The following is a 13,076-nucleotide window of genomic DNA, read 5'->3' as shown; positions in this document are numbered from 1 at the left end:
GAGAGAGGGGTAAGTCCTATCATTTGGAATCCAAGATGTTCATTTTTGCAGCAACATCATACTGCAAACTTATGTCTCCCTTGCTTTCTATCACTGCCTCGTGGTCTTTTATGGCATTCCTTCCTCCTATTGTGTATTGTTTCTGATTATTCCCCTCCCCCAACTATATTAGCTGAATTTTTCCTAACCTGAATCTCCGAGTTTTCAGTTCATGATTCTAGTCGCCCAGCCTAGATCCCCTTGTATAATTTCTCTATCCCCACTATGCCTTCCCTCCCATCCCGCTGCTTTTTCCATGTCTGTGATGCAATTTTTTTTGTATTTTTAAAACGAAACGCCTACATCTTGGGTCTGGAACGACTCAGCAACGTCTCTACAACAACAAGGTGTAACCAGAGACTAGGAAAGGATCGGGTATGAAAGCGATCAGTCCCCCCACGCAAAACATTCATGAGCTGGGGGAGCCGGATGCAAGGCAGAGTTCACCGGCCAGCAGACGCGGGCAGGACTGATGATGAGCACGGCATCAATAGGGCCCAAAGGGGGGAGTGGGGTCTGCCGGGGGTCTGCGAGGACACTGGGCCGAAGCCCGCTCCCCGCAGAGAGCCCGGCCAGCCCCGCACAAAGCACGTGGCGCGTCTCGCGGGGCGGCCGCGGCAGCCCGAGGATGCCCCGGCGCCGTTTAACCCCCTTCCCCGCGCGCGCCGCGGTCCGGCTTTAAAAGCCAGAGAACGACGCGGCCCCGCTCCCCCGGCAGCGCCGTCCGGGGAGGGAGGAGGGGGGGCGCCTCCGCCTGGAGCCAACCGTCGGCGACGGCGCCGGGAGCGGGGAACCCAAGATCTCAGCACAAGCCGCCCCGCGTGCCCGGGGGCAGCGCGCGGGGGGGAGCAGCAGCAGCAGCCGCCCCCCGCGCTGGGGCACGGGACTGACCTGCCGGCCGCTCCGGGCTGGCTTCGTCTCCAGGCGGCGCTTTCGGCAACTCCGTCACCTCACGTCATACACAGCCCTCGGCGCACACCTATGGTATCACTCCGCCGGGCCGCCCCGGCGGCGCACCCCTGTGACGGACACACGAGGCGACCCACCCTCGCCAGGGCGCGAGGAGATCGGCTCCAACCAAGCGGGAGGGAGAGCGGGGAGCCGCTGCCCAATCCTCGGCTGAGAAGGGGATTGACAGGGCGGCGCACCAATCGCTCTCGGAAGAGCGCCTCGACCCACATGTGCCAATCAAAAGCGAATACGGCAATATAGTGGTGCGCGGGAGAGAGAGGACAGCCCATTGGTTGAGTGAATGGTCCGAGAAGAGGGGGTTATGATCGGCTGCGCCGGGAAGGGGCGGTGCCGTGTGAGGCTGTGTTGCTAGGCAGGGTAAAATGGCTGCGTTAGACAGGGTGAAGGTGCTGGTGCTGGGGGACTCAGGTGAGTGACTGAGTGAGGGTCCTCCCCACCCCCTCACCCGCACAGGGGCGGTTCCGCCTGTCGCGTGAACGAGTGTCCCAGCGCCACGCGGGCAGCGGGGACCGCTCCTCCCCGGAGCGGTTCCCTTCGGCCCCGCCCTCCCCCCTACGCCAGGCCAGCGGCACCCGGCTCGCGCCGCGGGTGGTGTGAGTCGCCGCTGCCGAACCGCGTCGGGACCTGCCACGTGACCAGGCTCTGACGCGGCGGCCGACGCACGTGTCTTGGCAACAGCCCTGGCGCGCGGACCCTTTGGGCCCTGAAGGTAAACGGGGGCAATTCCAGCCCCAAAGGAGACTTCCTGTAAAAGTGAAAAAGGGGTGAGAGTTGGGCCGGACAGTCGAAACTCCTTCGGCCTTCCTATCGTGTTTGCCCTGCTGTGTCCTCATCCTCACCTTCAGAACAGCCGCTTGTTCCCACCCTTCACTAAGTACATGCGTTTCCAGATTGGCTTTTTCTTAGTGCGTCCTTTGACTGAGCTCATGATCGCCAGAAGAATCCTGTTAGTTTCAGGTTTCAGAGTGGTAGCCGTGTTCGTCTGTATCAGCAAAAACAAGGATGAGTCATTGTGGCACTTTAGAGACTAACAGATTTATTTGGAGCATAAGCTTTCCTGTGATAGAACCCACTTCATCAGATGCATGGAGTGGAAAATACGGGAGTAGGTATAAATACATGAAAAGATGTGAATTACCTTACCAAGTGTGAGGTCAGTCTAATGGGACAATTCAATTGACAGCAAGATACCAAGGGAGAAAAAATAACTTTTGAAGCGGTAATGCGAGTGGCCCATTTCAGAGAGTTGATAAGAGGGTGTGAGTAACAGTAGAGGGAAATTAGGGCTGGGGAAATTAGGTTTAGGTTTTATAATGACCCAACCACTCCTGGTCTTTATTCAGGCCTAATCTGCTGGTGTCCAGTTTGCAAATTAATTCCAGTTCTGCAGTTTTACGTTGGAGTCTGTTTTTGAAGTTTTTTTGTTGAAGAAAGTGCCAGCAACACCCTTCTGCCATGTACGTTGGTCAAACCGGACAGTCTCAATGCAAAAGAATAAATGGATACAAATCTGACATCAGGAATCATAATATTCAAAAACTAGTCGGAGAACACTTCAGTCTCCCTAGTCACTCAATAACAGACGTAAAAGTGGTACTTCTTCAACAGAAGAACTTCAAAAACAGACTCCAATGTGAAATTGCAGAACTGGAATTAATTTGCAAAGTGGACATCAGATTAGGCCTGAATAATGACCAGGGTCATTATAAAACCTAAACCTAATTTCCCCAATCGTAATTTCCCTCTACTGTTACTCACACCTTCTTGTCAACTGTCTGAAATGGGCCACTCTCATTACCACTTCAAAAGTTATTTTTCCTCCCTTGGTATCCTGCTGTCTGTTGAATTGTCTCATTAGACTGACCTCACACTTGGTAAGGCAATTCACATCTTTTCATGTATTTATATCTACTCCTGTATTTTTCACTCCATGCATCTGATGAAGTGGGTTCTAGCCTACGAAAGCTTATGCCCACATAAATTTGTTAGTCTCTAAGGTGCCACAAGGATGCCTCGTTATTTTTGCTGTTAGTTTCATGATCTCCCTATGGAAGGGTGCAGCAATTGGCTAGCTGTATCAGGTGTGTTCTGATACTATGGTTTAACTTCTTATGGTAGGAAGCGCTTTTACAAGTCAAGTCTTCAGTAAGAAGCCAGGTCTAATGGGATTGGGTAGCAAATGAGAATTACTGTAAGAAATAAAATCGTATCATTCTAGTTTCCAAAGGTTCCACTACATATATTGTTACGTAGTCATATAAGACCAGATGAAGGCCATTAGAATATCTGGAATGGTTTAATGACACACTCTCCCCCCCAAAAAAAAAAAAAATTAAAAAAATATATAATTCTTTGAGTCAGAGGAGAACAAACCTTTCCAAGCAAAAGAAACTCAAACAAACCAACAAAAACCATGGGAACAACCAGAGGATGGGGATGTACAACAGCCACTATCAAGTATAAAAGTAACTAATTATGCTTTTAATTTTATATGTTCCATAGTCATCCAGTTTTTGCTTAAACATATTTTTGCAATTTTTGACTGAAAATCCATTCCAACTCTTCACTATTCCTTTATAAAATTCTCTTTTGTCTTGTTCTGGTCTGTCCAGAAATTTCAAGTAGATTGTTAAGCTATGACCTATGTTAAGTTACCAGATATCATGAATGATGAGCATGGTGTAAATTCTTAAAAGTAAGCTTAATTTTAGAATAACTTAGTTTAAATATATTAATCATGTCCCTTCTTCATTGTCCTCCCCCAGTGTTATCACTCTCACTGCTATTTAACACCCACTAATCCTTTACTATTGTAGTTGCCTAACGCTGCATTCTCTCCAATTCAGTTAGATTTTTTTCAAATAGGGTGCAGTAGATACTATGGTTCAAATGTGACTTACCCATTTCTATATAAGCAATAGCACACTGTTTTCAGACTTATGTATTCCTCTTGACAAAAGCCTGTATACTATTATCCTTCATTTTACAAACCTCAGTATTTATAGGGTATGTCTACAGTGGAGCTGGAGATGTGATTTCCAGTTCAGGTAGGTGTGCTAAAAATAGTGTAGCCTGAGGCTGTACAGGCAGCAGGATGGGCTAGCCACCCTGGTTAAATATCTAGAGCTTCAGACGGGATTGTGCTTGAGGCAACTAGTGGTTCCCACAGCCCGTGCAACCACAGTTATACTACTATTTTTAAGCACACTAGCTCAGTCAGCTAGCACATGTACATCTGCCTGAGCTGGAAATTTCACCTTCCACTCCAATGTAGAGATACCCATCGTGTTCCTATCACCAATATTTTCTTTACTGCTGCTGCACACATAGACATAGATGTCTAACAATACATCTAGGTCACTACCCTTTGTTATAGTAATTAGTTCATTGCCGTTTAATCTATACTTAGCATCAATACTATTTCTACCCAAGTGCATCATTTTATACTAAGATGTGTTATATTTAGAATTCCACTGCGGAGCCTTTTTGCCAGATTTGCCAAGATTATTCCAGCCTGTTCAATTGATCTAAGATTACGCTATCCTCACTCTTGAGTCTTAACTATACTCCTATTTTGGTATCACTGGTAAATGTAAAGATCATGCATTGTCAACTATGCAGCTTCAATTTATGTTTGTTTTTTCAGGTGTTGGGAAGTCTTCACTTGTTCATTTGTTGTGCCAAAACCAGGTGTTGGGAAACCCATCTTGGACTGTGGGCTGCTCAGTGGATGTCCGAGTAGGTGAAACTTTCTAAACTTGTAGTGCATAGTGTGTCTGTGCTTCAAAAATTAGAAGAAATGAACCATCTAACCTCTGACACTGTGGGCAGTTCTCTCTAGAGTCACAGGTTCAGATCTCAGCAGGATACTTCCAAGGCCTCTAAATTAAGTTTACTGTAAGTGGGTCTTTCAAATGATATCTTAAATACTTATGCTTAAGTCTTGTCTATTTTGTATCGACATTAAAGGATATCATGGCATTTTCTTAGTGGAAGGGGTTTACCTGGTGTCTTTGGTTAAAATTTCCTCTTCTCTCACTTACCTATAATGAACTGACAGCTGCCCTCCACCTCCTAGGTAGCTGCATTTCAGTGATGATGTATGTAAATTGTTTAACACTTTGGGATCCTTTGGGATAAAAGGTGGTAAAGGAAGGTAAGATATTCTCATTATACATTGAGCATTTTTGCTTGCAAAAATTGGGCTTTACAATGGTACCCTCTAAAGAATCCTAGATATGTGTCCATTATAGAAACATCATATTATAGTGGATATAACTGTATTGTTACTACTGTTCATTGAGTGGTGAACTCCGTATCAGTAGGTGAATAAATTAAACTAAACTCTTCAAAATTCCCTGGAAATCAATTGCCACATATAGCTTAATTCCACACTCATGCTGCCTTCCAAACATATAAAAGAAAAAGATTGAATTTCATTTGTTTATATTATGTAAGAATGTTTTGCTCATGTCATTAATGAGCAGGATGTCTGAAATGCTGCCTTTTTTTAACAGGCGCTGAGAGCAGACGCTAATAGCTTGGGTAATCTAGAAATTTATGAGGAAGTTTTCAGTGATGAGCAACCATCTGCATGACATGGAGAGAAACATCCCCTTCCACGTCTATTGTATATTTCATTTTTTCCAAGGTGTCATGCTTTTCCTGAGGCTAGCGATGATACTGTCTTAATGTCTGAACAGCATCTTTCATTCCAAAGGATCCCAAAGCCCATTTCCAACTTTTTGGGAAAAGAAATCTGGCATTTGTTTTTAATAAGTGCACAGCAAAACTACGCATCAGACTTTAGGAGGAAAAATTATGGATATTGAATTCAATTGAAACTTCAGGGAGAATTTAGAGAGGCAGAAGATAACTAGATCTGGACTTTTGCCAGGACACCAGTGCTAATCTTAATCGTACTACTATTACCATGTGTCCTTTAATGACCACAGGAGGTCGGAACCTCACTTTTTTCATCTGCTCTAGCAGCAGAGTGCCCCTAAGCAACACAGTGAGGATTTAGGTTCACCAATATCTCTGAAGGAAGAAGGCCTTCTACTGGCTCAGTAAGACTGCTTCTTGAAGCACCCGTGGTATCCATTGCAGGTCTCCTAACCTGGCCCAGACATGTGTAGTTTGTGATGAGATCTGATAGCCTCACAGTACACTGTGACTTGATTCCAGTACTCTGATTTAAAAGTTACTTTTCCAACACTGGGAATTTTTGCCCTTCCAGCTGAGGTCAGCATTGTGTGGATCACCTTCTGCAATTGATACTGTGATTATTTATGGATTCCCTCCCCCCCCAGATTCACGACTACAAAGAGGGGACCCCAGAAGAGAAGACCTACTACATCGAGTTGTGGGATGTTGGCGGTTCAGTGGGCAGTGCTAGTAGCGTGAAAAGCACACGGGCAGTGTTTTACAACTCTGTGAATGGTAAAGTATGTTTGGTGTAAATCCATTTTTGTTTCCGACTGCTTTCTCTTGTGATATGTCACTATTGGTTTTGAATCAGGATTCACCCAGGTCTTGCTGGTTTTATTATGATATCTGCACTTAAAAAAGGAAAAAAATTAGGAAAGAATTCATAGATTTCTTAAGTCAAATATATCTGTGTGGAGCCAGCTGTGAGCTGGAAAACGATTCTGAGTAATGATCTGCAAATGAGCAGAATCCAGTATCTCACTCTGTTTCAGCCTTCCTGTGTTTCAGAACTAACACAAGAGGGGGTCTTTGAAACTTCAGTAGGGTTACCTCAGGCTATGCGTGCAGTAATGAAGACATGTTTCACTCTTCCACGCCTCATAAATGTACAGGGACTTAAATCTTTTCTTTTCCATTGGCTGGTTCAGGACCTATGCTAGGAAAAATTTATTGGTCGTAAAATCATTTGCGCTAGTCCTGCCAAGTATTTCCAGCCCTGGCAGACTGTGAGATATTGTCCCATAAAACATTCTGATTACCATCATGCCTTTTTTCACTTCATCTGCAAAATAACTTTTAACAGCTGAATCTCACAACCACCTACAGGTAGAAATTAATACTTTATATCATTGGGAAAATGGTATCCTAGCTTTGAAACATTGATTTATATCCATGTAATTCATAAAACATCATCCTTTAAATTCAAGTCGGGGAGAAAAAAGGAAGGTGCTAATTGGAATACACCTCAACCCCAATATAATGTGGTCCGATATAACGTGAATTCGGATATAACTTGGTAAAGCTGCGCTCCGGGGAGCAGGGCTGCTTTACCTCATTATATCCGAATTTTGTGTTACCGCAAACAGTTCCTCTGCACGTGCCCCCCGCTTTACTTGCTGCGGGCCCCCAGCTCAACTCCGCCGCCTCCCACAAGCACGCCGCAACTCCGCTTCTCCTCCCTCCCAACCAATCAGCTGATTGGTGCGGCAAGCCTTGGAGGGGGAGAAGCGGAGCTGCGGCGCGCTTGTGGGAGGAGGCGGAGCAGCGGTGAGCTGGGGCTGGGAGGCCGCAGCAAGTAAGGGGGGGTGCAGAGGAACTGCTCCCTGCCCCAGCTCACCTCCGCTCCGCCTCCGACTCCTCCCCTGAGCGCGCTCCTGCTGCTCTGCTTCTCTTCCCCCCTTCCTTCCAGGCTTTCTGCGCCAAACAGCTGATTGGTGTAGCAAGCCTGGAAGGGAGTGGGAGAGAAGCAGAGCGGTGGCGGCGCACTCAGGAGGAGGCGGAGCGAAGATGAGCTGGGGTGGGGAGCGGTTCCTCTGCCTACCCCGATATAACACAGTCTCAGCTATGAGACGGTAAGATTTTTTGGTTCCCAAGGACCGCGTTATATCAGGGTAGAGGTGTAATATGATATTTCATGTCCTGTATCTCATTATTTTATGCATTTGTTGGAAACAGAGTAGGAGTGTTCACTGAAAAATTTGAGGCAACCAAAGTTAATGACCACTTCCGAAAATTTTGTCCCAAACATGTTATTTTATTCAGGTTCTTAATCTATATTCCTTATCATGGTATCTGAGTGCTAATCAGTAGTACCTTAAGCAATGTGATCGTCATCTGTCACGTATGGTTCTTAGCATTATTTTTCTCTTCCTCTGCCCGGGAGGAAAATTGTATGGGGATCCTTATTTATTTATTATGTAGGTACCAGTCAGGGTTCTGTAGTTAAGATTTAGTTGATTTTTTTTGCCCTTAAAGCAGGGTGAGACATTGCACTCCATATGCTTTATGAAAATATATTCATAAATGTGAATATGATGTAACTGGAATATGCTTTATGCAAAAGGTCTCTTGTAAGGTATCATTACAAAGCTTATAATCTACTGAGTGTGTTCATCCTATTTGTTTGTATGTATTATTTATACGTCTGGAGTTAGGAGAATAAGATATAAACTTGCATTACTGATGTAAATATATTAAGTGGAAGCCATTAAGGGTGACTCAGAATCAGTGAACTGTAAATGGCTCTGTTTACTTTCAAACCTTCCTGTGTACATGTGGGCCAGTCCAGGAAGAATGGCGGCTGTGGTCTCACAGGATATGTGACCATGTCACATGATACTGGAATCCATCTTAATACTTGTACTTTTCTGTTGATGAGGCGGGGCTGGGGACAAGCACAGACAAAAGATTCCCGCCTTGTGCCAAAGCTATAAAAGGGGATGGAACAGGACAAAGGGGGCTGCCACTCATGAGAAACCCCCTGCTTACTACCTGAGATGTCTGCTGGAACTAACAGGGACTGTACCGGGGAAAGGATTGGGCCCAGACTAGGAAGGAGTCTAGTCTGTGAAAGAAGCTTATTGAAACATCTCTGAGAGTGAGATATTACCTGTAATCAGTTTCTTAATGTTTTAGGATTAGACTTGCGTGTTTTTGCTTTATTTTGCTTGATGACTTATTTTGTTCTGTCTGTTATCATTTAAATCCTACTTTTTATACTTAATAAAATCACTTGTGTTTATTAATAAACCCAGAGTAAGTGATTAATACCCAGGGGAGCAAACAGCTGTGCATATCTATCAGTGTTATAGAGGGTGGACAATTTATGAATTTACCCTGTATAAGCTTTATACAGAGTAAAACAGATTTATTTGGGGTTTAGGCTCCAAGAAAGGCTGAACACTGCGTGCTGGGAAAGTCCCTGTTAACTGAGAAGCCCCTGGGCTGAGCGAATCTCAGTTTCAGTGAACTGCAGAGAGGAGGCGTCTAACCTCTGGGTCTGTGCTGGAGCTGACTGGAGAGTCTAACTCAGCAAGACAGGAGTGGAGGGGCCCCTGTTCTGGCAGGAGGGTTGTTCTCAGTGGTATCCTAGCTCATCGAGTGACAGTCTCGAGGGGAGTCTCTGTGACCAAACCAGTCACACAGGGATTCAGCCTCTTTGTTAGATATGAAAATACAGCATGTCCTCTCCAACACCAAATCCAGGATGTGACACCCTATGTAGGTTAGACTGCAGGTGTCATAGAGAAGCAAATGAGGAAATGAAAGTTTGGGCTTTTCCAACTGAAAGATGTTGAAGTCTCCTCAAAAGTCTGAGGTATTTCAACACCACTCTCGATAAAGTAGCAGTCAGCTCCTTTATGAAACCTTTAGTTTTTGGTGGTCTGTAAATGAACATGAAAGCTATATTAGCATTGGCTATGGTTTAGATCAGACGTGGGTAAACTGTGGCCCGCGGAATCGTCCTGTCCAGCCCATGAGCTCCTGCAGGGTAGGATACTCCTACTGTCCCCTCCCCTGCTGTCCCCCTTCCCCAGCAGCTACGCCGCCGCGCGGCAGTGCTCTGGATGGCGGGGTTGCGCGCTCCTGCAGGGTAGCACAGCAACATGTCTAGCTCCAGCCAGATGGCACAGCGGCCAGACATGCTGCTCTGAGCGGCATGGTGTGGGGGCAGGGGGCGCTTGGATGGAGTGGAGGTTCGGGGAGGGGCGGTTAGGAAACAGGGGGTTGCATAGGTGTGGGAATCCCAGGGGTCATGTGAGGGAGCAGGGGTGTGGATAGGGAGCGGGGTCCCAGGGGGCAGTTGGGACAGGGAGCAGGAGGGGTTGGATAGGGGGTGGGGTCCCAGGGGAGCAGTTAGGGTCGGGGGGTCTCGGGAGGGGGCAGTCAGGGGACAAGGAGTCGGGGGGAGGGTTGGATGGGTCGGGCATTCTGAGGGGGGCAGTCAGGGGGCAGAAAGTGGGAGGGGTTGGATAAGGGGCAGGGGCCAGGCTGTTTGGGGAGGCACAGCCTTCTCTACCCTGCCCTCCATACAGTTTTGCAACCCTGATGTGGCTATCAGGCCAAAAAGTTTGCCCAACCCTGGTTTAGATCATCAGACAAATGAATTCCATTGACTTTGTCTGACTGAGGCGCCTCTTGGATTTGATATGAGAAGAGAAGATGAATGCAGTCCTGACTTCTTGTCCTTTCTGGACCTATGATGGGCAGAAAAACTTCAGATTCAGGCGCACTGGGCTTGCAGTTTAAGCCATCCAGGCCTTGATTATGCAGGCAGTATTGGGTGCTTCATTGCTGAAGTGTCTGTAGTTTGCTGTTTGTTTACGCCAGGTCTGGTGTTAATGAGCTTCAACTTGAGTCCTTGTGGCTTTGTTGCATCTGCTGGTTTGTGGACAGGTGATGGGTTTTGAACAGTCAATAGGTGGTAGGTATAACTCTACGCCCCATAATCTTCATAGAAATATTATGATATGAATATGGCATAACTAAGATGGGTCATGTGTGGTATCATTGGAAAGGTTATGATTTACTGAATGTGATTAGCCAATTCGTATGCCTGTATCATTTCTGTATCTGAAGTTAGGAATATTGAGTATGTAACAATTACAACTGTGTGTGTACTTGGGGAATGCCCACCAGACAGTAGGCAATCAGCCTGGATGGGCCATGGGGAAGGATAATAGAACTTTAAAGATACTAATCTCCCTCCTTCCTGAGAAGTTTTCTGGGATGCTGCTTTGACACTGCAGGGTTATGTGATCATGTCACCTGATACCTTCTTGAAATGCTGTTACGTTTCCATGGGAAGGGAGGTCAAAACTGGGAAACAAAAGATTCCCGCCACATGCAAATCCTGTTTAAGGCTGGGGAGGGAGTTAATCTTGGCTCTTCTCCACTGCCTCCCTGCCCAAGAAGGAAGACTGCTGAAAATGCCTGAAGAAACAAAGGAACTAAGCTGGGGGAGGTAGGGGTTGAGCCCAGGCCAGACAGATCAGCATGTAAAAGGAATCCCTGGAGATTTAAGCTGCAAGCAGTGCAGTTTACCTTCAAGAAACTCTGCAACCTACTTGAAACAATGTTTAGGGTGAGAAATTATTATTTGTAGCTAGTATTTTTTAGTGTATTAAGCTTAGTTTGTGTGTTTTTGTTTTATTTGCTCAGTAATCTGCTTTGTTCTGTTGTTGTCCCTTGTAATCACTTAAAATTTACGTTTCCTAGTTAATGAGTTTTTTGTTTATTCCAAAACCCAGTTTGTGCAGTTCATGACTGGGGGAGGCATAAAGCTGTGCGTATCTTCCTCCATATTGAGGGAGGGGGCAAATTGCATAAGCTTATGCTATATAAATCTCTATAAAGCGCAAGACAATATAATTCTGGGTTACACTCCGGGGGGGTATGCACCAGAGTGCTGGGCAATTCCCTTAGCTGAGTCCTCCCACACACAGCTGATTGCAAACTCTGTGTGATTCTACAGCTGGGTGTGTCCCTACCTGTGTGCATGATGGAAGGGGGCTTGAGAGCCTGTCACAGCAGCATAGAGTAAAGATTATCCAGGCTGGTGGGCTCAGTGGGACCCCAGCACATCAGGTGGCACCCTGGACGGCGGGGGCCAACCCATCACAGTAGGGGTCTCTCTTGTATCAGGCTTCATGTCTCTGTACTATACTTTTTTTGAGTAGTTCTTCCCAGGAGAATGGACTTGTGCAGTGGGCCTCACTGGATAGAGAGAAGGTTGCCAAATATCTGGGTGGAACAACTCTGTTTGATCCTGTCTGGCACTGGTGGGAAAGGTCCTTTGTAGCATGGTCCTGGAGTACTGGCAGGTGTGTTGATGGAAAGGTGGCATAATGTTAGTGTGTAAGATGGGTGAGGTCTGTGGGAGATCAGATGAACACGCATGAAAGAAGCTTTCCACAGCTGTGGATTGTAGAGCTTATGTTGTGAACAAATGGAAAAGTCATAGCATGATGTTGTGTGCATGTGGGTGTGCAGTGCTTTCTACTCGTTTTTAATTAAATAATTCTGGAGAAACCTAGGGGCATTCCACAAGTACTTGTCTGCTTTGGCAGGAGGTTGAGAGATGGAAAAGGTGCTGGCTGCTGCCAGGAATTGCTTATTGAAGGAGGAGCTCCAGCTGTGAGATCTGGGTGTCTGACAAGAGAACAACTATTGATACTGGCCTGTAATTTTTCGTACCACAGAGTTTACAGTTTGAAGGATCTTGGCAAGGAAAAGGACCAGAAGCTTAACTTTTTTAAATACAGGAAATCTTATTTATGCTTGTCTCTACCAGCCATTTGGTAAACTGTGAAAGGCAGGAGAGGGTGGCAGAGCAGATGAAGGAGGTGGTTTTGCCACTTCCATCTCTTTTGCACAAGAGATTCCCCCTACACAAGGGGAATTCACCATGAGGAATATCCAGCAGGATATGTTCACCTTTTGCTGCATAAAGTGAATGTAGCAGACTGGAAAATCCAGCCCATCGTTTTCTGATGACCCAGCTGATTCTGAGTTATGGTAAATTCACCTCTTATTTTGGGGAAAATTCTCTTCTATCCCCAAACTCCCACATTTTTCTGGAGTTGTAAAAGACTTTTTAGGAGTTTGGGGGCAAAAAGGGAGCAGCTTATTGTGGAAATGTGATTGCGACCTTAACAATGATCTGCTAATGAAAAATTGGGGTTTTGCCCTTTGTGATGTATGAAGCAAGGCTGAAAGGTTTTTCTTTAACTGTAGAAAATCAGGTCTTGTCTGCTCTGTCACTCTATGGAAGAATGGAGAATTTTTGGGAGTATGAGGACGTATATATTATTACATATTAAAAGCTGTTAAAAAAAGACTATTTTTTAAGGTTG

At 45.8% G+C, this 13,076-nt stretch overlaps 2 protein-coding genes across 3 annotated transcripts in view; one reads left to right on the top strand and one right to left on the bottom strand.

Annotated features, from left to right (window-relative positions):
- Positions 1-1,081, bottom strand: part of GTF2E1 (general transcription factor IIE subunit 1) — a 93,882-nt gene extending 92,801 nt beyond the window's left edge. The window contains exon 1 of the mRNA XM_048819085.2: positions 931-1,081. The gene's annotated coding sequence lies outside the window, so the exon portion shown is untranslated. The remainder of the gene's footprint in view (positions 1-930) is intronic.
- Positions 1,082-1,303: 222 nt separating this feature from the next.
- Positions 1,304-13,076, top strand: part of RABL3 (RAB, member of RAS oncogene family like 3) — a 29,237-nt gene continuing 17,464 nt past the window's right edge. The window contains exons 1-3 of one of the 2 annotated variants that reach the window (XM_048819107.2): positions 1,304-1,419; positions 4,658-4,749; positions 6,324-6,453. In XM_048819107.2, the coding sequence (XP_048675064.1) occupies positions 1,374-1,419; positions 4,658-4,749; positions 6,324-6,453 (268 nt within the window). In that variant the 5' untranslated portion in view covers positions 1,304-1,373. Of the gene's footprint in view, positions 1,420-3,409; positions 3,477-4,657; positions 4,750-6,323; positions 6,454-13,076 lie in introns of those variants that run through there. The other variant, XM_048819099.2, reaches the window with a different exon arrangement.

This window comes from Caretta caretta, chromosome 1 (assembly GCF_965140235.1).
Source record: "Caretta caretta isolate rCarCar2 chromosome 1, rCarCar1.hap1, whole genome shotgun sequence".
Lineage (NCBI taxonomy): Eukaryota > Metazoa > Chordata > Testudines > Cheloniidae > Caretta > Caretta caretta.
Note: the sequence above shows the minus strand (reverse complement) of the source record. Positions and strands in the feature narration are given on the sequence as shown.